The sequence below is a fragment of the Drosophila montana genome, unplaced genomic scaffold, assembly GCF_035044405.1.
Source record: "Drosophila montana isolate Dmon_TW-CO22-7 unplaced genomic scaffold, ASM3504440v1 contig_1455_1, whole genome shotgun sequence".
NCBI classification, from domain to species: domain Eukaryota; kingdom Metazoa; phylum Arthropoda; class Insecta; order Diptera; family Drosophilidae; genus Drosophila; species Drosophila montana.
In genome coordinates, this window is record NW_026996406.1 from 1,201,768 (window position 1) to 1,226,847 (window position 25,080).

At 39.0% G+C, this 25,080-nt stretch overlaps 1 protein-coding gene across 3 annotated transcripts in view; it reads right to left on the reverse strand.

The window, feature by feature from the left end:
- Positions 1–367: 367 nt before the first annotated feature.
- The window catches only part of GluRIB (Glutamate receptor IB), a 30,435-nt gene continuing 5,722 nt past the window's right edge, over positions 368–25,080 (reverse strand). Inside the window, exons 5-16 of one of the 3 annotated variants that reach the window (XM_064687076.1) lie at positions 17,208–17,461; positions 16,979–17,143; positions 13,198–13,500; positions 12,928–13,029; positions 11,494–11,734; positions 11,330–11,424; positions 11,051–11,218; positions 6,326–6,440; positions 3,230–3,693; positions 1,973–2,217; positions 1,389–1,818; positions 368–503 (exon numbers count right to left, since the gene is read on the reverse strand). In XM_064687076.1, the coding sequence (XP_064543146.1) occupies positions 423–503; positions 1,389–1,818; positions 1,973–2,217; positions 3,230–3,693; positions 6,326–6,440; positions 11,051–11,218; positions 11,330–11,424; positions 11,494–11,734; positions 12,928–13,029; positions 13,198–13,500; positions 16,979–17,143; positions 17,208–17,461 (2,663 nt within the window). In that variant the 3' untranslated portion in view covers positions 368–422. Of the gene's footprint in view, positions 528–1,388; positions 1,819–1,972; positions 2,218–3,229; positions 3,694–6,325; positions 6,441–11,050; positions 11,219–11,329; positions 11,425–11,493; positions 11,735–12,927; positions 13,030–13,197; positions 13,741–16,978; positions 17,144–17,207; positions 17,462–25,080 lie in introns of those variants that run through there. The other 2 variants (XM_064687068.1, XM_064687085.1) reach the window with 2 other exon arrangements.

The window sequence follows — 25,080 nt, forward strand, 5'->3', positions numbered from 1 at the left end:
TTCAATTAGAATAAATTTGTTAATTATACGTCCATTGTTATTGAGTCAAGTTTTCGCTTTTGTTGTCGTTTTTTTTTTTTTTGTTATGAGTACGCTTAATGAGCTCCTTTTTGGCCACTTATTTACTAGAGTTCTGCTTAATTTAAAACCTACTTCACTTACTTGTCAAAGGGGTGGGGGGCATGCGGATGCTTCTTTATGTCCGGAGAGTGGCGCATTAGCGTTGCGTTCTGCCCGTTAACTGGGGATAGGGTTAGGCTACCCTCATGACTGCCACCGAGGCCGCCGCCGCCGCCGCCGCCGCCGCTGGCGCCGCAGCCAGCCAACATTTTCTCCGTCTCCTGGCGGCTATTTGCCATTATTCGTCGTATGGTTGGCGCGCAGGGTGTGCGTCAGAGACGCGACTCCTGCACGTGCTCGTGTCAAACCTGACCGTGTGCGTTCATGTGCAGCGCCTCACCGGCATCCGAGGGCGCCCCGGATAGCTGGGCAGGTGGATAATACTGCAAGGAGGTGCAATTGAGATACTGTGCGTCGGTTAGACATTATCGCTGACCACATAATTAAACGTATAAAACAACCCCCCAAAACAAGTCAAGAGTACTCCGATTAGCACATATCCTGTATAGTCGGGAGTAATCGATTGGCATATACCCTGTACACACATAAACATGCAAGCTTAGAGAAGTTCTTTTGGCTTCGCTCTTGATTTTTTCATCTTCCATTGGCTCAGACTAAGGAAAATTCAGTCTTAACCAACTTCTGTGTTTATTTTCCAATTATAATGACACTTTTCGGGCTTAGGGATGTATATATACTTATTGATTCCCCTATATCTCTGCGAATGTGTTTACCCATTGGGGGAATTGGCACTGAGGGAGCTTTTCCTGATATATATAAGATATAAGATATGATGATGATATTTATCGGTTTTGGGAGCCCTAAGGACCTAGGCATAGCAATCTACTTAGCTCGTCGTCCTGATCAAGAGTCGATAAACCTTCCCTTTGTCTGTATCCCAAATTTGCAAAAAACATATGTTATTACCCATTAATAAGAAAAATAAAAAAAAAAATACTATTCGATAAGCAACGCAATATGTTCTGTGTATATCAGAAATTTCTTAAAATCGATATTTATCGATTTAATTAAAATGTAAGGATATATATATAGAAGATTAAAAGTAATTGGCAACTAAAGTTGCCTGGCTCGACGCGTTCCCTCTAAGGGACATAAGTAAAGTATCTACTTATCTCGCCATCCTGATTAAGATGCGAAGAACCTTCATTTCGTCTGTCCTTTATACCCTCTTTTAACCCATTTAAAATAGTCGCGGAGCATTGAAAAAAAAAAGGAGGAAAAAATAGCCGCTTGTAATATGTACTTACCCCCACGCGTCCGTTGTCATAGTCGCGACTCGCTTGAATGGTCAATTTGGCCTTGGCATGCATTGTGTCCGTGAGTGTGTTCCTTTGATGTGTGGAGGGCACGCCCACGCCCGGTACAGAGCTGGCGGGGCGCAACAACATGGAACCGTTGCTTTTGGCCGCACTGCCAACGCCCACAAGATTGGCGCCCGAATTGTTTGCCTTGTTGCGAAAGCAAAACTCAATAATTGCAACGAATACGGCAACGAGCAGACCGCCAATGAGTATATAGAAGATGCCGGCCACATTGCTCAGGGAGAGCTCATTGTGCGATGCCTCCTGATTGTCCTTGTTGGGATTGCATTCGGTCTTGTCGTACCACCATTTGTTTCGTAATTTAATCAGCTCGCCGTTCTCCTTCAGCGACAGCACAGCCAAATTGATGGGATCTCTGCAAATAGGTGATGGTTATTTAGCATTGCGTGCTTTTTGCCTCGGTTTATATATATATTGAATAAAGTCTTATGACTTTATGCATTCTTCTCCATACGAATCGAAATTGTCCCCAGTAGCATTTATGTACGTATTATACGCATTATACTCACTTGAGCGCCGAGCCAAGCGGCGTGGCAATGCCAAATCCCTTTGTATCCAAGTTGGGGCCCACTTTCATTGTGTCGCACGGCTCTCTCGCATTTACATATTCATTTTTTGGTGATTCCACAAGCAGAGCATATTTGCCCTTGGATGTGCGCACACGTCTGATCCCCTCATCGTAGGTATTCACAAAGACGTGCTTTCTGGAGTTCATGTATTCCCACATTTTATTGTGCAATCCAATTGGGGAACGCTGTTCAAACAAACAGAAAATACACATGAGTGTTAATTGCATAATTGTGTAATATTTATTACAAATAAAATGGTGGCTATTAAATTAAATTTCACTTATTTGCGAGATTGCAAAAAGTATATAACGATTTTTAATGCGGTCTTTCGCTTGGGAGTTGGGATTTACAGCGAGATTTGACAGCTGCTGGCAATTGGGCAATAAGAAGTAATGGGAGAATTCTCAGCGTAAATAAATATATCGATAAATGTATTGATAATTGCATGCGACATAACGTAATGTAAGTAAATAATATCGATTAGTGCATTGATAATCGTATACGACATATCGCAGCAGCGTAATTATATAAGTATATCGATAAATGTATCGATAATTGCATGCGACATGACGTAATGTAAGTCAATAAATATATCGAATATTGTATATCGCAGTAACCTGATAAAATAATGATTGTTCGTTATCGACTTATTATTGATATTTACTCGATTTTATCATCTATTTTTTGGTCTTTTCCCTGGCGCAGCTTTTCTGTGAGCACTTATCGAAAATTCGATCGAATATGAAAAACTTTATATTATCGATAACATTTTCCCAAATTTAAAATCAAAAAGCAGGGCACCAATTGGGAAAACAATTAAGTTAGGCATCAAAGTTAACCCAAACACAAATCACAGTGTAAATATTAACACAGTGTTGTCTATCGATAAAAATAAATAAAATTGTCGTAGTTTTTGCGACACTTTTCTTGACTTTTCCGTAGTTCTTTTACACCTCAATAATCTAAATATGATTTTAAAACATTATGTGTCCTCGTGTAAAAAGGAAAAGCAAACATGTTATCGATAACTTAAATCGATAAGCGCCTAAAAGTCGCAGCATGTGCAACGACAAGCAAAAAGAGAAAATGTTGACAGCCTTTTGTTCGAGCTGGACTGTAACAAGTCCTCTGTTCATTTTGCGCATTTAAGCTGAAATTTGAAATTAACACATGTCAAAGCTTGGGTCTGGCACTTACCCTAAAGAAATCCCAGGTGGAGCCATGCAACAGTGTGCCGTACTGCACCTCCGTTTGCATGGCCAAATCCTCCGGCGAATTGATGGGCGTTACCATGCGCTCAACGGTAAGAAAGGCAGCCAAATTTGCCGTATACGATGAGATGAGTATGAGCGTAAAGAAAAACCAGGATGCGGCCGCAATGCGACCCGATATCGAACGGGGCGACAGATCGCAGCCCTGCTGCATGAAGGCGGACAGCGAATACCAGAACGAGTTCAAAATGCTAAACTCATTGACGGCCGATGCGCTTCCACCGCTACCAGATGCAATGCTCCCGGCGGACAGTGAAGCCTGCAGAGCTGCAGCACAGGCGGTTGTCTGGACGCCCGGTGTTGGTGGGCCCGGCGGCGGTGGTACGGGTGCGCCACCAATGATGCCGGGTGGCTGCTGATTGGCAAGCTGTTCGTGATGTGCATGTGGATCTAAAAGCAGAAATTAAGCGGGGAGACGGGGACGAAAAAGAGCGTGTGAGTTGGTGAGCAGGCCACAAAACGCAACCGCAGCGGAGCTGTCAAGTTAGCTGTCTCTTAAGTAGCTATTTCTAGCCCTTAGGAGTAGATTTTTGGCTTTAAAAATGATTGAGGTTGTTTTTTAAAGCTAGTTATACCTTGTTTAGATACAGCCGATATATGCTTATATGTTTAGCTTTTCAGAGTGCGATAGCTATGATATTTTATAGCTAGATTTGTAATATTTGAAGCTAAATATTTTCCCATTTCTGGCTTTAAAAAGTTAGACGTTAAAGATTTTAAAATTATATACGTTATTTTTCTGGCTTCTTTAAGCTAATTATGCTCTGTTCAGAATCTAAATATGAATTTCTGGGCTTTGTGCAATTGCTTTGGCATTTTATAGCTAGAAAAAATGGCAAAATATTTTTTAAAGCTATTTTTGGCTTTCAAAATTATACACACTGTTTTAAAGCTAATTGGAATCTGAATAAAAATATGTTCGAATTGAGCAATTGCCATGATAATTTATAGCTAGAAATTTGGATATTTTCAAAGTAAAATGTAGCTATTTTTGGCTTTAAAAATTTTAAAGTTTGTTTTTTGAGCTAATTGTGTTCTGTTTGGAATTATAACATATTGTTTTTGTGCATATCAAAGCTAGAAATATGACTAAAATAAGTTGATATTTCTGGCTTTCTTTAAATAGTCCCAAATATCTGATAATTGATATAAAAGAAAACGAACTTTTACCGACACGCCCTCTTTTTAGCCCCCCACAGATCGATATTTTCCAAACTCAACTACTTTGGTCTCACGTTCAAAACTCTTCCATAGAATAATCCCTTCCACAGATTCAGTAGGTAATTAAAACGCATTTCTTTGTTAGCCTTTTTAGCGTTTTTTTTTAGCACTGTAGCTATTTCTGGCTTTCACTTTGGCTTTCACATTTTGGCAACACTAAACCGCAGACAGCAAACTATGCTGGACAAGTCAGCTGTCCCAGTCGACAGGCAGACGAAACATATCGTGCATACATACATGTATGTCCATCTGTCTGTCTGGCCACATACATATACATATGTATGTACGCACACATATCTCCGTTTGGCTCATGTTGGCCTGTCCAACTGGCAACTGTCAATCATTTCGTTTGGCTTGACTTTTTGCGCCTGCTCTAATTGATATGCAATCAAGCGCATAGCCAAAGCTGCTCCAGTTGCTTCCCGTCCAATTCCTCTTCCTCGTCCTCGTCCTCCTTCTTCGCCTGCTCCTGCTGCCATTTGCTTCAATTGCTGCTCCTGACACGGCTCCGGACTAGTGACTGCTTCAGGCATTCTGCTGTCATATTTGAACATTTTCATGCACTCGCATTTCAGTTTTTATTTTGCACTCGCTGCTCTTCCTTATCACAATTTTTTCTCTACTCCTATTCTTCGTTCTGTTTTTTTTTTTTTTTTTCAGAGTCTCGCAACACGTTGCCTGCATACAGAATGTTGTTTACATTCCGCTAAAATTACATTAAGGTTGTTTTGCAGGATGCCAATAGATTGTTATGTGCGGCAATTGTCTGCCTGTTCATATGTGACCTCCGTTTTTGGATTTTGATTGCCAACAAATGCGAACACCACGAATCAAACCAACCACAAGCCCAACAGCCTATCATTCAACACCAACAAATTGAATCACATAATTGAATTATACGGCAACGCATGCAAAACAAGTCCAAAGTTATGCAGAAGCCACAGTAACATTCACAGGGGATACATCCCCTTCCAGCACACAACGCACACACACACACAGTCACACTCACACACAGAACGCGTTGCCAGTTCTCCCAGGCCCTCAGCTGGCATCATAAAATATCAATATAGGGCAATAAAAGCTACGCACTCTGAAAATGTCGCTTGCCTTGGCTTAAGTTATTTAAATATTCGAACATCTTGCTTTATCTCGGTGCAATGCCTATTTCTCGCTCTCACATTTCTATTCAACAATATTCAAATTTTCTAGTCTAGCAGTTGGCTAAATGTAGGCATTACAATTTTGCCACATTTTTAACAAATATACATTTTCAATAAGCTAAAAGCTTGTCTTAAAGGAAATACGATTAGTTTATATGGTTAAAAAGCTTTGCAGAGTAAACGAAAATAAATTTCTCTATAGTTCAAAAACTTCCTATATTATAAATATATATCTTACACCTTGTATTAAATATCTGATGCCTTATATCAAAGTTTTCTAAGCTTAAAAATGATTTTGCTTACTTTAAACAGAAAGGTTAATATAAGCTGAACTTTAAGAATTAACAAGTCTTTGATAAGGCTTAAAAAACATTTTCCTTTCATTCATATAATATAGAGTATCAAATATTTAGGGGTACTTTTCACTATTTCTCTTCCTATTTAATTTTCATATATGAAAACCAGATTCTGTCTGCCTTTTTAATCGTAAAACAAGCCTAATGCGACACTGTTTAAAGCCACTTTCGGCTAATTTCCATTTATATCAAGCAATATCTCAACTTTCAAAGCACTGTGGCTTTGACAGAGTAGGGCGTGGCGTGGCGGGATTTAGGGGGCGTGTATAGTATAGTATATTTTACCTGGTAACTGCGATTGTTGTAGCGGCTGCTGCAAAAGGCGCCATTCGTGGGGGGAGAAGCGCGAGACAAAGAAGAGCACGATGCTGACACCAATATAGCTGAAGATGACGCTCACCTGTTGGCGGGATAATAAAAACATGAAAAACCGTGTGCGATGCGACAGATACGATAGCTTTATACAGCCCCTGCTGCAGCCTCAGCTTCACAGCTTTCACAGCACACGGGGCGCTACTGTATAATTTGGGCTAAACAAATTTTTCATTAAATTTTCTTTACTAATTGAAGCGGAAGCGGCAATGGCTTCCCTAGAAAATGGCGGAGCATTAGCTTAATGGGACGAGTCGCAAGGCATAAAAAAGCGCCGAGGCAATCGTGAATGCTCGACTAGTAGATATCTCTTAAAATTGACTACACGTTAGATTAAAAAAGAGGAAATATATATTTCTTATAATCTCTAACATATGCCCAAAGAGCAGATGCTAGAAATCGATACTTATCGATTTTGTGGTAATGGAGAATGTCATGGAAAGAAAAGCTATCGATAACAAAACCGAAAAACAGACGAATATGCATGGAATATATATATGCCCAAGCAACAGGGCCCGAAATCGATATTTAACGATTTTGGAGAAATGGAAAACTTCACGGACAGAAAAAACATAATCTCGTATGCGATGTGGACAGACTTACGCACATGCTTGATATATGCCCGAGAGACAGGATCTAAGAATCGATATTTATCGATTTTGAGGAAATGGAAAACTGCATGGAAGGAAACCCATACGAGCCTGAGGCGGATATTTTTCGATTTTGGGGACGTGGAGAATGTTACGGAAAACAAAATATACGAGTATTAAACGGACAGATGGACGAACATGCGTGAGATGTGTGGGTCTGAAAATCGATATTTATCGATTTTAGATGTAATGGAAAAAAAAGGCGTTTATATATATATACTCTATGAGGTCGTAGCTGCCTGCTTCTGTCTATTAAATACATTAACACAAAGTTTATGATACCCATTTTATGCATTCGAAATGGTGTACAGGGTATAGAAACAATGTCAGGTGACGCAGCCTGTCGAGGACTTCGACAGGTTGCCAGCTTGGCTGCCGCTGCCACCTGCCTCTGCTGCTTGTAGCCTGTTGCCTGTCTGACAGCCAACTGTTGCCAGTTGCGTTGTTGTTGTTGTTGCTGTTGCTGCTGCTGCTGTTCATATTGTTGTCGTTGTCGTTATCAATGCTTCAATGGCTGCCACGGGGCGCGCCTTTGTGCTCCGGCAAAAAGAAAAGGTGTCGTCGCCGGCGTCGTCATAGTTGCTTTTATGCACACACACTCGCACACACACACACACACAGTCGACACACTCGCACTGTAGGCCTGCTTGTGCCTGTCGGCGGCTGCTTTTATTGGGGGCGTTGCCGTTCTTGTTCTTGTTGTTGTTGCTGTTATGCGGGCAACGCGTTCTTCCACTCATGTGTGTGCGCCATACAATGCGTCATTTAATTTATGATAAATTTTTTGTTCAAGTCTTTTATATTAGCTTGCTAACTTTTGCAGGCGTCGCCGGGTTGTTGAGCCTTTTTTTTTTATTAAGCCACCTTTTGCTCTTTGCCTTGGCGCAAGCAATTTGCATTTGTAATTCGTTGAGCTCATGTCAAAATAAGCGTAAGATTTCACAGCGCTGTTCACTGACTTTTATAAGCGTTTAATTTTTTAGATTTGTCGCGTTGTCAACGGAACCGGAAACGGTTTCGGATAAGAAAGCTTCCATAAATACACGGAGACTAGGAAAAAGCTGGCCTTAGGCAATTCGGTATGTTAACATAATTTAAGTGTGGAAAATTGCTGTTGGATTTGAACCAGCGACTTTACGCTTAATAGTTCGACGCTCTGATACGCAGCCTCCTGTCGTTTCGGAAATCACATAACGATGACAGCTTTGTTCTTATGTTTGCACTCCAAACTAGGATTTTGCCAGACTTGGGGGTTGAGTTTATCGAAAAACCGTCAAATCTAACCTATTCAAGATATAATCAAGAATTCTGTATATTTTATCTATCCTTTAACATGATAAACATCCCCGTCTTATGCTTATCTAAGAAAAATTATCCATCTCTACATAGCCCTAAAGATACCATCTTTCATCTTCTATCTATTACTAGCTATCTCTTAACATAATGAACAGCTCCGTCTTATACCTTTATCAATATAAGAACAAATTATCTATCTATTATTATCTATCATTTGACATTTAGAACACCTCCGTCTTATACTTAAATTCAGTTTTAGAAACATTATCCATCTCTATTCTGATTCTATACAGCCTTAAAGATGGATCATCTATCTATTCTATCTATTCTTTTTATTTTCATTTTCTATTCTTTTAGTATTTGTATTTTCCTTTGATGTTCTACACTTCTTCTTTACTCAGCCTTCGGTCGACAAGTTCTTAAATCTAAATATTTTAGTCCATTGACTTCTCGCTGTCATTTGATTAAAGAGCCACTTTAACAGGCTCAACTTGGCAGAGAGAGAGAGAGAGAGAGAGAGTTGGATGCGGCAGCAAGTTGGGCCTTCAGCACGAATATCAACATCATCAGCTAAATGCTCATATAATTCTGATGGCTGGCCATTATTTAAACAAGCGTCGAGCGTCGGCCAACTTTGGACTAGCGCCAAATTTAATACTTGACGGCAACGTAATTTTTGCTCGCAGCGCTTGTAGTTGTTGTTTATAATGTTTAAAAAACAAAATAAAAACAGAACAACAAAAAATGGCAAACAGTAGCGAAAACATAGAAGAAAAAAAACACCAACTTTGTCGTTTACTCTATTAAACTTTTGGGAGCTTACGAGGTAGCACGTTGAAGCCGAAACCAGAAGAAATAAATATACAAAAGTCCAAGTTTGCCGCAAAGTTTCGCACAGAAATAAAATAAGATGAACAAAAATAAGGGAAGTAGCGTAAAAATTACCAGGCAATGGGCGCCAAAAAAAAAACAAAATACAAAATGAAAGAAATGTTTAAAAAACTTTACTCATTTGTATGCAGCGCAAAATTTTGCATTATTTTGACTCGTTACCAAAAGTCTAAATAAACACAATGTGCCGCACGTCTAGACGCGGGCAGAGTTTCGGCTTTTTAGCCTACGTTCCGGAATTAATCGCTCTTGATTATTCCGACTTACGAAGAAGGTCGATAGAAGGCCGATAGCAAATCAATAAGCAATTTAAAGTTATCCTTCAAGTCAATGCAAGCAGCTTTTGTCAATTGATGCTTGGGAAAAACACGAGAAGGAAGCCGTCGTAGCAACCAGCTTTTGTCAACTGGTCAATGTGATACCGAAAATTAGCTGTCTTTTGATCGACAATAAAATGATAACTTGACCTGGAGGACCTTTAATTATTCAGCATTCAGTTAGATCAATCAGCTTTTGTCAATTGACGCTTGAGAAAAAAGTGCATGAGGAGTTTTAGCGTTAACGTGAATCAGTCAGAGCAACCAGCTTTTGTCAATTGATACATAATATTGAAAATGAGAAACACTTTAATTTTAAAAAAACCTTTAGGTAGGCTTGGAAACATTAACGTTAGCATTGAGTAGTTGGAGCATCCAGCTTTTGTCAATCAATGCTTTACATCAGATTGATAAGTTTTATAAGTGAAAAGTGCTGATTAAAGTGCTGCATTCGATCGATAACAATTCGATAAGTTTGCATGGAATACCTATACGAATGCATTGAGTAAAGCAATCAGCTTTTGTCAATTGATACGTCAAGAGAGAAAGGTTCATTTCCATCGATAAGTTTATATAAGTGATCATGGGGATGAAGTTGTCGTAACAACAAGCTTTTGTCAACAATGTAGGGCTGCATTTCGATCGATAACAAAACCGATAAGTTATTATAAGTTACCATTTGTAATTTTTTAGTTAAGCATCTAGTTAGAGCAACCAGCTTTTGTCAATTGATAGATGAAAAATAAGCTGAATATCGATCGTTAGCTTGGATTAGTTTTTTGAGTAATCAGTTTGTGTCAGAATAAGACAAAGATAAGTTTCAACCGATAACAAAGATTCGATATAACTTAAGTTATCAGATTTTGCTAATGGATACTTAAATTACACAAATATACGTTGGTCGATAGCAAATCGATTATTTACATTCAGCTGACGTTTCTATCTTAAATATATTCAAAAATGTACGTATATAAACCGATAACTAATCAATCAAATATTTATATACAATACGTGAAACAGTATATTAGATAACAAATCGATAAGTTAACAAGAGAATAATCTCAAAAGAAAAACATGAGTATAAAATATAAGATAGCACTACTCTGAAGAGTAAGATAAAGATTGACATGCTCTGTTTTTTAATAAAGTTCCTTCAGAGCATACTGATAGACAGAGTTGCGATATTCTCACATACAACAAGTCACGAATTTGTTAAGTAAAATTCCTCGAGCAAACATTTCAGTTACGAAACAAGGGTAAATACGCCTCCACCCCACGCCCTGGCTGTAACTGGGACACGACTACCACACGCTATCTCAGAAGGGAGGGAGGTGGGCAATATGACAGCTTGCAGCAGGAATGCAACGCCAAGTCAAAGTTGCGCCCCAGCCAGTGGCTGGAACGTAAAGTTTCTAGTCGGGCAGGCAGGGAAGTATATACACATACAGATATAGACATATACACACAGAGTTACATATACGCACCCAAATTTCCTGTGATAAAGGATTCATGAAGCTGAACACGCCGGGCGTTTGCTTCACTGGTTTCTTAATCATGATGGAAATGCCCAGCGACATGAACGGCTTGCTAAAGTCAATGACACGTTCGCGTTCAGCGGTAATCGTCATGGCGGCAATGGCAATATCCGCTTCCTGCAGTTCCAATGAGAAAGAGACAAAGAGCGAGACAGAGAGATAGAGCGGGAGAGAGAGAGAGAGTATGAGTTATTGTAGGTAGTCAGCTGAGATAGCGAGACAGCTCACCTTGCGCACCAGCTCGCCGACCATGCCATCCCAGCCGCCGTGCACGGCGGGATTCTCGGAGCCGTAATTACCATCCTTCACCAGACGCAGTTCATCTGCAAAAGCGTGAGGCAAACGTGTGATTAAGCTGTTGCATACAGTTTGCCCAATATACAAAGACTTACACGCGAGTCCCAGCTTCTTGGACAGCAAATCGGCGAGATCCTTGCAATAGCCCTCGAAGCGTTCGTTGCCATGCAGCTGCTCGCCAAATGCCGGCTGCTTTATCATTATATACGGCTCCTCCAGCACCGTTGTGACAATGTACGTGCGATTCTTTTCGAACTCCACATGTGGACGCAAACGCACATATTTCGCATTCAATGGCTGCAGTCCGCCATTGTCATTCCACTCGGCAACTTTTACCTGCAAGACAAAGAGTCCATTTCATATAAGTGAAAGACAATCGATTCCCAGTTCGAGTTCATATTCATATTGAACAAGGAGCTTGTTAGGATCCTTTTGGTCACTAGTTTATAATGAACAATTACATTAAAAACTGCCAAGGGATCTATTGATAATCCCGTGTTTAAAGGCATCTTTACCAAGATATTCTAAACAAAGTCAACACTTCCGAGCTTTAAAATGCTGCTTATGTATAAACAATATCTTATTACAATCAGACAACTATATCTACATGTATATAGCTCCCATAAGAACGAATAATACTCTAAGTAATACTCTACACAATTGAATAGGAATAGGAACGAATAATACGCGAAGTAATACTCTAAACAGTTGATTGATCGAGTATATTAGTTGAAGATTCTTTTTGATTATTTTTGGCAGCGTATCTGCAATATTTTTGGCTCGATCTCTAGAACACAACAATACCTTTGAAACTATAAAATACATAGCCTATTGTTGTCTGCTTGCCCCTAGTGGGCGTGCCCAAAGAAACCTTTGGACAATATTTAGAGAAAGTCGAATTTGGGACTCCATTTCCACGCCTTGTGCTACCTCATGTGGCTCTGGCCGGAAATCTTAAGTTCAATCTGTAGAGGTAATTAAAAATCAAGCTTTAAAAGTTAAGACTCCAGCTTTAAAACTAAGGAGATATTGATTTTCATATATGCCCGACCTCTTGTGAGCCTAACCAGAGAGCTTTTGTTCGATCTGTGGAGAATATAAGAAGTCTAACTGTAAAATTTGCTGACTCTGACTACAAATGTGAGAGTTGTTCAGATAAGTTGAAGTATAACAAGTTTTGTTGGGTCGACCTACGCGCGATTTTGTGTGTCTAGTTATGAAAATAGGGAGTACATAAATTTACGTCCCATATTGGGTGTAAATTTGAAAAACTTTGAATCGAATCCAATTTGTAAATCCCAATAATTAAGCGGACAAACATTCTACAAAACCAATATACCCACTGTGTAAACCGTAGGGTATTTCATCTTCAGCACGCCGAACATAGCTGTTCTTTTATGTTTTCTTTTTGTTTTTATTGCGCCAGCTTCATGAATTAAAGCTAGCAGCTCGTCTACCTGCCTGCAAGGCAATTGCTGCTATCTCTAACCAGTTTCGCCTTTTACCGTTACACATATGCCGTTACATACCATGGCGCTGTTTACGGTCATCTCGACAACGTGCAGGGTGTAATTGACTCGTCTGCCATCATCGTTGAATTTGATATCCCCGGTTAGTCCCTCGATTTCCACCTGCCATGGGGCAAAAGCAAAAATAACTGTGAATGAGCGTCACTTTTTAATTGCTTTGTCAGCGCTGACGTTGCCGGCTGCCCATCATCATCATCATCATCATCATCATCATCATCACCATCATCATTATCAGCATCATTATGATCATGACATTGATGTCTAGCTCACCTTTCGCAAATAACGGGATATTTTATCGCCATGCTCCCATGCATTCACCCATCCCTTGGCCGTATTACAGTCCAACGCGCGCGGCGCGCCGCCAAAGCTGGCGCTGCCGTCGCTGTTGCTGCCGCTGCTGCTGCTGGTGTTGGAGCCATCGCCGGCAGTTGAGGCAGCTGCCTGGGCGGCCACCATCAGCGTCTGGCTGCGACGCTGCACATTGTTCCTGAATTGATCCGGCTTCTTGCGCAGAATTTTGTTGAACGCCTCCACAAGAACAAAGACCGCATCGTACATGAGCGCCGCCTGTGCCTGTGTGTGTGTGTGTGTGTGAGTGGAGCATTTGCAGATTATATGGGCACTCATTTCATTTGCTGGCACTTAATGAGAGTATTACACGCTGTTTTTCACAATTTTCCACGTCATTGGCACTGTCTTTCATTTCAATTATTCGAGTTGGGGAGCTTATTGTGATGGGATTGAGGAATTTTCGCGACGCTTAGTTAACAATTTTCTAGATTTTGGCGGACCCACAGCACAGGGTTGCTCTAGGGAGCTTTAACAGGTTGCTGTTATGTAGCAGCGGCTATCGTTTAAATAAAACTTATCGAAAAGTCTCGATCGATTTGTGAAACGCAAGTCAGATATATACATTGCAGCGGACAATAGTAAAAATTCAAATGCCAGAAAAAAAAATTAAACAAGCAATTTTGTAAGTGATCAACCATGCGCAAGTTTTACTTAAATAATAATTTATGCCGGCAGCATTAACATTACTTACAGATGTAATTAAATATTCAGTGTAGTTGCCACTTATAAGAATTAATTTGTACCAGCAAGTATAAGAAAATGTACCATGAACTACTACCATCTAAATAATCACATAGACGTAGGGAATATAAGCATAGCATATAAGAATACATGCTACGAGAAGTACAAAATATTTTAATATTTGCTTGTTTGTAGAAAAAGGTACTGAAAAAAGTAAAAGAATAAATCGAGTGTACCAATGTACCACAAACATAAGTTTTAGTACATTTTTGGTACACATATGGCAACCGTGGTTAACAGCACGGCGCTCTTCGCTAACATATTCTTCTGAGCTGAGCAAAGCGAATAGAAGAAGGCGCGTAAAATGGCAAGCGGTAAAATTGGTGTGGTGTGTTTTTGTTTTAATAAGCATTGCACTCGTGTTTTAAATTAAATATTTATAAAAAAGTGAAGCCAACATGTAGTAAGATATGTGACAATTCAAAGATTGTATAGTTATATGCTAAATAATAAGTAAAACTCGCGTGTAATTTCTTTTCGCTTATGTACGTATGTATATGCATATATGTATGTATATATGCAGCATCGTGAGAGAGTGAGCGAGAGAAAAAACGGAGTTACGCGCGAAAAATGTCTTATTTGGCGGCAATAAAATTTTTATTTATCGTGATGCGTTTTAAAGGCAATAATGTGTTAAAAATAAAAGTATTTAACCGAGTGCCTTTTTTTTTTTTGTTTATTTTTTTTTACGTGATGCTTGTTAAAGGCGAAAATGTGTTAATTAATATGCAAAAAGTTCCAAGTAAGGCTTTAATTGTGAGTTTCTTATTACGTAAGAAAATGTCTGTATGTATGTCGCGCAAAATTTGGCGAGTTAATTTTTTTTTTTCTGTCATGCCTATTAAAGGCGAAAATGTGTTAAAATATGGTCAAAAGTTTTCGTGTGTTCTTTTTTTTTTATTACTTATGCATATTAAAGGTGAAATGAAAATGAAAATGCATGAAAAAAAGGCGTCATTATTATGAGTCTCCTATTTCTTATATATGTATATAAATATATATGTGCGTGTGTGTCAATGGTGTAAGAGAAAGAGTGGGAAGTTTTTTTCGTGTGCATTTTTTTTTTGTGATGTCTATTAAAGGCGAAATTGTGTTAAAGTATGGGCAAAAGTTTCCAAGCGTATATTTTTTTTTTATTTCTTGTGCATATTAAAGGTGAAAATTAAAATTCATAAAAAAAGGCGTCATTATTATGGGTCTTCTATTTCATATATACGTATATATATATATATATATATATATATATATATATGTGTGTGTGTTTGTAGGTGCGTGCGTGTCAATGGAGTAAGAAAAAGAGTTGGAAGTTTTTTTCGTGTGCATTTTTTTTGAGTAAATTTTTTTGAGTGTTATTTTTTGTGTTGGTGAATTTATGAGTTAAAGTTGCAAATTTGTAATTTTTTAAAATGTAAGTAAACAATTTAAATTTGTATAGCCACATAAGTAGTGAAAATAGGGTTTTATACAAAATGCATATTTATATATGGACGTGCATATATACATATGTGTGTGTGCGTAAAAAGAAGATGCGCACAAGTCAAATAAACAAATAAGCATTGTCAAAGAGAGCAGCATCTAGGTTTGTGGGGAAAGAGGTGGGGTAGCAGGGGCTTTGGGGGGTTTGGCTTAAGCGTAACGTTGAAGTCCCGAAGCAGAACACAACTAAAATTTAAGCGCCACAAAGTGAAATCTTTGTCAACAAGGATAATGCCAAGGAAATACAAATATAAACAGCACGCAAACTAAACCAACTCGCCAACTGTCGAGTAGTTCCCCGTCTGTGCGAGTGTGTGTGCCCGCCTGTGCGTGTGTGTGTGTGCCCGTGTGTCTGTGTGCGCTTGTGTGCGCGCGCTAAGCATGACAAGGACAACAACAACAACAAAAACGGCAGCAAGGACACATACATATGCATGTGTGTATTTGTGTATGCCTTTGACTGAAACTTGCTGCTGAACTATGTGAAAAGTGAAATCTGTCGCCCGTTGTGCTGTTTGTGTTGCTATTTGACTACACACAGAGGCAGATAGAGTGACAAAGAGAGAGAGATGAAATGGGAGAAGGAGAGGAACGGAGAGGGGGCCAGATAGCCAGCACAAAAATATGCTACAGTCCTAACTAGTGTTGATCTGTAACGGCGTAACTGTGACTGAGTCATCGTGATTGACCAATACTTAACTTCGTTAAGCACAGCTTCAGAGTCACAGAGCCGATTTACAGTCCGTCTGATATTAATGTTCACAGTTAGATTTACACAGTCAGTTCGATATAAGTAGTCAAAGTCTGATGTTAACAGTTAGTCCGCTATTGAAACTTACAGTTAGTTATTCAGTTCCATGTCAATAGTCACAGTCAGGTCGACACTATTAGTCACAGTTTGGTAAAAAACAGTCAGTTCCATATTAATAGTCACAGTCTGATATGAACAGTCAGTTCTATATAAATAGTTATAGGCTTTAATATATTAACAGTCAGGTCGACATGAATAGTCAGTCTAATATAAACAGTCAGTTCCATATTAGTAGTCCCAGTCAGTTCCATAGGAATGGTGACAGTCAGCTCCACATTAATAGTCACAGCTAGATAAAAACAGACAATTCCATTTTAATAGTCACAGTTTGCTTTTAACAGTCAGCTCCATATTAATGTATATAACGCTAATAGTCACAGTAGGATAGAAACAGTCAGTTCCATATCAATAGTCACAGTCAGATATGAACAATCAGTTCGATATCAGTAGTCACAGTCAGCTCGACATTAACAGTCACAGTAAGATAAAAACAGTCAGTTCCATATTCATAGTTACTTTACTGAGTAAAAGTCACAGTTACTGTTCTCACAAGCAGCGCCCATCTCTAATGCGAATGGTAAACATTAAATGCCAGCAAATATTTAACAGCCTAGCAGCAATGACAATGCTGCTGGCTAACTGTTGGCTTGGTTTTTTTGTATAGAACTTTACCGAAATCGATTCCCGACCGGCGCCCACGCTCGTCTGTGGGTCGAGCCGTTTCCAGTTGTCATAGAACTCGCGCACCAGACGCCGATTTGTGTCCACAATGCGAAATCCGGTAATGTTAATGGCACCAAATTCGATTATCTCGCTCTCCCAGCGATCGTCCATGACCTGCAAACCGAAATGCACGTGGAGACAATGATGGGCGTCAAGCCACACCCACAAGCACACTTACCAGTCCACTCAGCAGATAGTGATAGGTGCGACGTCCCAAACGCAAATCCCGGACATGTTGTATCAGTATTTGCTTGGCCATTTCTGTTGGACAGTCGAGCACGATATGCTTGTTGGTGAAGCGTCCGATATGCTCCAGCGTGTGCAGAAACTCAATGGCCATGCTGACATTCGAGATGCGCTTCACCAGCTCCACTTGAAAGGACTCGTTGCCCGGCTTCAAGCCCTGGTAGATTTGTTGCAGTCGCAGCAAACCTGCAATAACACACAGAACAAAGAGTTTCCCCAGAATGAGTACGGCGTAAATTCTGTTCGCGTTAATTAACTCTAATGCGCATTGAGGGGTGGAAGGGGGAGTAAGAGAGTGTCGGATGGGGCACACAAATTATGGCTATCATCAGTTGAAAAAGCCCTTCAAGCGCTCTAATTGAACATTACGTTCTGCTGGCCTTGTTGCTGCGTCATTTGGCTTTGGCTCTAATTGAATATTAACCAAACACATTCTTAGAAATAAAACAGGGAGGATTTAGCATGTATTTCTAGGAATATCTATAAAATTATTATCAATAATGAGCACATACCATGGCTTTCGGAATATTTATATTCTATGGTCCACATTTTGTACATGGATTTCAGTCAAAGAACTCTTAAAATTTTATATTTACTTAAGACGCAAAATCAATTTCTATATCCTCTAGCTCCAAACCATGTCAAATTCTTATGCAAAGTTATTGCACTTAATCCCAAGCCTTGGACTTAGCACTTAGCACTTGGCATATCTGTAGTCAAATCTTTTAACAAGGTTATTAACAAGAAAATGTAGTTTGCGTATTTAAATACAGAATCAATGTTGAAGCCAAGCCAAAGAAATTATAATCCAGAAGTTGAGTTACATAGGCACTGCTTAAGCTATATAGTTTAGAATTCCAGGAAGAGTACCAACCAGAGTAATAATAATACCTATTCAAAAAACGAACAAAATGTTAGACGTCTGTTAAGTAACAGAAGAGAAGATAACATAACATGAATACGATAATTGGGAGGAGAGTTGGGTTCGAGCTGGAAAGCTGATTCAGTTGTGACAAAATTGGAGGCCTGAGTGTTGAACCAAGAAGCGAGAAGTCGCCGGCCTAAATTCAATGGCCTCTTTTTGAGTTTGTATATTACTTAATTTAATAGTGTGAAAATCTGATAGCAGCAAATTTTTAATATGAACATTTTTTAATTAAATGATATAAAAATAACAATGAAATTAAAAAAGATTCCTTGGCAGAGCGGCAGGCGACGCCGGGTAATTTCCTCCAGTCATCTATCAATTTTTGTTGACTTCGTTGTTAATTCAAGCAACACGTCACAGAGCCAGTGACAGAGTTAGACAGATGCAAAACAAAGGCTACTAAAGTCCGATTACGTAAACGTAGACAACAAAGAAAAAATGATGCACATGTGTTTCGTATCTCAGGGATGCGGCAGAAGCTCAGGGCCAACTCACAAATTGGTGCCTGAGGCCATGCTAAGCGGCTCGTTGCGTTCCGTTCAACGAGAGTCCAGCTACTGGGAGGCCAGATTTCCTGCCCCTGGTATTATCATTGGCCTCGTGCGTGCGTGCGTGTGCGTGTGTGTGTGTGTGTGTGTGTTATGCGGCCGAGATTTCATTGCAAGCGCAATTTGCATTTCGTGCTTATTGAGTTATCTCTCGGCAACTAACTGCAGTTGCATGCAGCTTTCATTCGCACTTAAACAGATACGCAGATGCCACACGGCCCGAGGCTCTGAAAACTTGCCGATTCACAATGCGCTGTGGGGGAGCGGAACGGACAGTCCGACGGACAGTCCGGAGTCGGTCATGCAGCCCCGAGATGATTTGTATGACAGCTACGCAACGTACAAAAAATACCCTCTCCCTCCCTCTCCACCGTCTCTCCCCCGCCTCTTGAGTGTCGGCTGCAGCTTGAATGCGCCTTCAATTTATGTTTGCGGATAAAATGGGATTTGGCTTGGATTTCGCATTGCCAGCTCCTGACTACGGCTAACACGGCCATTGCTGCTGATGCTCACGGCTAAAGCAGCACTTCATACATATCCAATTTGTTGTTGTTTTGATTTGCACTATATCCTCTGCCAATGCCAGGATGAAGCATTACGGAATACCCTGCATGCAACAATTGTTGCGAGGTGGCATCGACTAACAATTAGGGTGGTCGTTCGCATAGGAGAACATTTTATGAAATCCACAGCGTTTTTTCACATTGGAATGGAAGCGTTTAAGTCTTCATGCTCAGCCCAGCGGGCTACATGGGAAACTGCGAAGCAGTCCAGAATTTTTACTTTTTTTTCCAAGTTAGAATCACATCTGCGATTAGTGCGTATATATATCCTTGATCTGACTATATCTTTCGTTCTTTTAGTTTTAAAAACTGTTTTTAGAATACACTAAAGGATTTCACAATTGCATACAAAATTGTAATCATTGTACTTACAGAGTATCTGTCTGTCGAGTAACTTGTAACTCTATATTATAATGATACAAACAACGAAATGGGATAACACGCTTGTAAAAATATCTGACAGAGTTAAGGGAGTCTATATATAGGGTATCTGACAGTCGTGTTTAGTTTATATAACGTATTTTCTAAAAAGTGACAATATCTATAATCTCATACACCCAATTCGACATATGTCTAAGCGGTGTGAAATATTTTTCTAACCTGACCACAGGGTATCTGAAAGTCGCGCACTTAATATGTCTGCTCACTAAAAGCAAAAGATATTTAAATACATGCAAACACATATGCATATACATACGCATAAAATTCAACCAAACTCATGCTAGTCAAGAAATTCTTCTGATTTTCTGTACAGGGTATCTGCCAGTCGCTTACACCGCCATTTGAGTCCCACTTCAGCAGTAGAACCAATTTTTTACGCTGTACTAGTGCAATAAATTTTGTGCTTTGCCTTTTATACAATTTCATTTGCTGTTGCTCATTCACCCCCCCTCCCCCCGCACAACCCCCTCCGGAACTCCTATCTGTACCCACTCCAAACTCAATCGAATCCCCCAGCCCCCCCCCCCCCCCTCTCCCTAGCCTTCTTTCCTCCCGCTAAACCTCATTCCCCGGCGCCTGTTACAGTATTTCTATAGTCCTCACGCTTGGCTTGCCTTTGGATTTGAGTTTTGGGTTTTGTGTTTTTCGATTTGAGATTTGTCGTTTAAATTTGGAGCATGTGCGTGTGTGTGTGTTGGGTGTGTGTGTGAGTGAGTGTGTATGTATGTGTGCGAATATTGAGAGTGTAATTGAGTAGCGTACTCTGCTGCGACTTGGGCTTTTGTTTTATTTCATTTTTGATATGAAAACATTTGCGACAGCCCCTCCCCTGCCCTTGCCCCTCTCCTTGCACGGCCACCGCACATTAAATGTGTGTGCGTGTGTGTGTGTGTGTGTCCCCAAATTGATGGCTCGAAATTGGCTTCTGTCTTGATTTCGATTTTTTTTTATATTTTATTCTTTGCACTCATTGTTTCACTTCTACAGAGCATTCTAATTTTGTCACAAAGCATAGAAGAAGACATCACATGAAGAATATAAATATATATATTTTTTTTTGATCAATATCAACAGCTAAGTCGAGTGAGAAATGTTTTTCCGTCTAGCATCTTGTTTTCTCAAGGTATCTTGATGAAACTTTGCATAGATCAAAGATAGGCTGTAAGTAGATGTGTCTGTTGGTTCGCTATATCTATATATTTATCTATTTATCTACAGCATTGTAGTTGACAAAACAGTCGAAATAAGAGAAAGTTGCTGCTTGATTTGAACCAGCGACTTCGCTCTTTAAGGAAGTTAGGCAAAGGCATTGGTTCGACTTGTACACCGAACTACCTCAACATTTAATTTAAATCCCATTCCAATTATTGTTGTTAAAGAAAATTTTCTGCTTGATTTGAGCCAGTGACTTCACTCTTGAGGAAACTGTGGAGTAGGCACTGGTTCAACTTGTGCACCGAAGTACCTTAGCAATTTTATTGGACTTGCATTTAAATCATTCTTTAACACAAAGTTGCTGCTAGATTTGAACCAGCGACTGCACTTTCAAGGGAATTCAGAAAAAGACATTGGTTCGTGTCCCTTTTGACAGACTTATATCTATCCGTAAGGGTATTCAAACTTCGTTAGCCGAAGCTTCTTTCTTATATTTGACATTTTTTTTATTGTTGCGAATCGTTTTTCATGTCTTTTGTCTTTAAGCTCGTGCGTATGTGGCTTATTTCCGTTTTGTGTTTATTGTTTTATTTTGGGCATTGTTCCTTTTTTTCCCCATTTTTTTTTTGTTTATGTTACAAATTTAATTTACAATTATATTTGTATTTTTTTATGGCCATTCTGAGCAAATTCAATTATTTTTCAAGCACAATTTTGCCATAGCAAATTCATTGAAATTGAATTTTTAAAAGCCAAAACAGATAGACGTGCTGTACAATATCTTAAGTCTATCTTCAAGTATCTCGCATCTCGGCTGTGGCCTCCCATGCAAATTGAGAACAGCTGCCATATCCTGACGCCTCCTTCCAACGACGCGCAGCTTGTTTATTTGCTGCTCGGGCTAAAACTTCTCTATTTCTCACTCACATGCGAAAAGTAAACAAGACAATTTGTTATGTTAAACAAAAGTTAGTTTTGCGGAAATGAAGTTTTCCTCCCATCGGTAGTGACATTCACACACTCGCACACACACACACACACACACACTCGCACACACACACACACTTAGGCATAAAACACACACAAAAGCAGCCACAGACACAGTTTGGTTCCGTGGCGCACATAAGACATCACACACTAACAAGTAAAACATTTGCTTACATATTTTATGCCTTAACAAATGAGAAAGATAATGGAATTATTATAGGCAAGTTCTCCTACGAGCTGACTGCCCGGCGTTGCCTGGCACAAATTAATACTGTTGAAAGTGCGAGGAAATGTTTTAGAGCACACTTCAGGCACATACAAAGCCCTTCAATTTTCCAAAACACATCCACGCATTCACGGGGGCTCAATTCTTTAAACAAATTAAAAGACAAAATAAAAAAATATATAAATAAATAAAAAATATAAATAAAAAATTATAAATAAATTGTATAAAAATTGAAAAATATTGAATTTGAACCAGCGACCTTACGCTTGTTAGTTCGATGTAAAGAATACATACGACAGCATTTTATTGACCGAAAACCCCAAATCAAAAGACACGTTATTGTTATTAAAAATTAGGAATTATATATACTATAAAAATTGGTAAATATTTCTGGGTTTGAACCAGCGACTTCCTGCTTACTGGTCTGACATGGAGAATAAATTTAGCAGCATTTTTATTAAAAAAAAAAAAAAAAAATCAATTCTATTTATTATTGTTTTTATTATTGCTGTTATTATTGCTAAATTTATTATTGCCAAATTTGAACCGGCAACTTCACTTGTTAGTTCGACAATTAGTTTTATTTGTTTATCAATCCTAAATAAATAAAAAAAATGCCTGAAATATTTCTAAGCTCAACTCCAAATAATAATCTAACCATTTTATACAAAGTCTTTTGATATATTTTATTATTTTTCTTTTTAGAACATAAATGTGAATGTGAATTGTGTTAACCCAAACCCCAAATCTTATCAAAGGTAAGCTACGATTTTTTTATTAAACTCTTCTATGGCCACCCTTCGTACTTGCCAGAAACTTATCTCTTTAAATCATTTATTTATAAATATTTGAAAAGCACAACTATCGTTAAAGAAAATCTTAGATGTTTAACTCTTAAAGCGGAGCCCCAACCACTTTGTAACTTAGCTGCTTGTTATGGCCTTCACTTGTTTGCTGCTGTTGCTGTTATTCTTCTTGTTGTGTTATCAGAAACTTTGTTGGTTTAATTACTTTGAAACAGAGAGAGAGAGAGAGAGAGGGAGAGGGGGTAAGCAGAGAGTGGGCGTGGCGAGTGATACGGACAGGCTGAAAGGATTTGCCTTATGCGCATATGTTTTCAATGGCTCTGGCAGCAGGCGGCATCAAAAGCATCAAATAACATGAAAGTGAAATCGCTGTAAAAGCCCATTATGGTTAAATTAATGGCTAAATAGTCTCTAGCCCGGCCCCAAGCCAGATCGAAGCCTTCCCGGACGCAGTCTATGCAAATTTGTGATTTTATTATTATATGATTTCTAGTCCACAAACGAATGCATACGCATTTGCTTATTGTTATTCATGATGGCACCTACAATCAGATTTGTGCCAGATTTGTATGCACAAAAATGAGAAAGGGCATGTTAAACGCGAGCTTGCTCGACTAGGCTTAATACCCAGTTAAAAATTGGAGCACAAAAACAAGGACACAATTTTTGTATATTTAATAAATATTGTTATTAAAATGAACAATTAATTTCCCCAACTGTTGCATACATTTCTTAAAAGTGTGGCACACCCTCTCTGCTAGCTTTTTTCATACAGGGTATACACATGGAATTGTCTACATTTGCTTTTCGGCCTTTTCTAATATTCAAAGACAATCGAAGCCAATCATTGACAATCAATCTATAAATAAAACCATTTGCATAAATCCACATAACACTCGCCACATTGATTAGCTCTGCCCGGTTTAAGGACTTGTTACCTGTTGTTCGTCGATTGTTTAATAAAATATTTAGCCAAGTCTCTGGGCGAAAACATTTTGAACGCTTGTCTGTCGCAGACAGCCGGCACAGGCACAACAGGCACATGGCATGGAAAAACTCATTATCCGACTGCCCGATGAGCTGGCAATTTTCGTATGTCCCTTTCCTAACCGGGCGACAAATGCAAATGCCTCTCGCCGGCTTTCTCCCCTCCCTCCCCCCTTTGTCCCTTGGTGTCCTGCGTAATAAATTTTCGTGTGAGAGCAACAACAATACGCCTCCGCCCTGACAGGACTCATTCTTTTAATACCCTCCTGCTGCTGCTGCTGCTGCTGCTGTCTGGGTGCTCTGGAAACATGAGATTCTTTCACATGTATATGTATATGCACACATACATATATAATGAGACTGTGTGTGTGTGTGCGTGGCACTGTGCTAAAAAATAAGTGAGACATTTACTTTCATTGCAGACTCTTGATTGTATGCTTTTAATACCAATACCAGCCACAAATATCTTGAACCTAGCTATTCGGTTTGGGTTTTCTGCCATTTCTGGTATTCAAATATTAGAAGCTGACATAATATTTGGAATGTCTCAGTTCTATAGAAAATATATATATCTATTCGAACAAATGTTTAAAAACACTTGCTAATATATTTGTTGTGAGGGAAACGTAATCTAAAAAATCCGACACAAAATCTTGATTTAATATAAGATAAATAAGAGATGAATTAGACGATCTAAGATCCTTAGAGTTCGTTGAGTAAAATATTAAAAGCCAAAATTCTTTTAGTTAAACATTCTTAGAACCTTCAGACTATAAAAGAAGTGAACAAATTTAAAATTAAATTCTTTTAGCTTAGCTATCTTAGAGCCTCAAACTTCTTAAAGATATAAAGAATAAAAAATTTAAATTCATGTTAGATATGTCGGCATATTCAGTTTACAAAAGTTTGTGCAGATCACGCAACAATTAGTTAGTGAATGCGATTTAGATGGATATTTTCACTGCGACACACAAGCAACTAAATATCCGACACACAACAACTTATCGACAGTTTTATAGAACGCGGTTATTCTCAACTTATTAAAAACAATTGCAATCTGGGCACTTTGGTGCTTTAAACCTAAGAGATGTGCTCAAAAATAAGATTTCGATATCGACTTTTATCGATTGCTTGTCAACGGGGCAAGTTATCGTTTATCGAAAA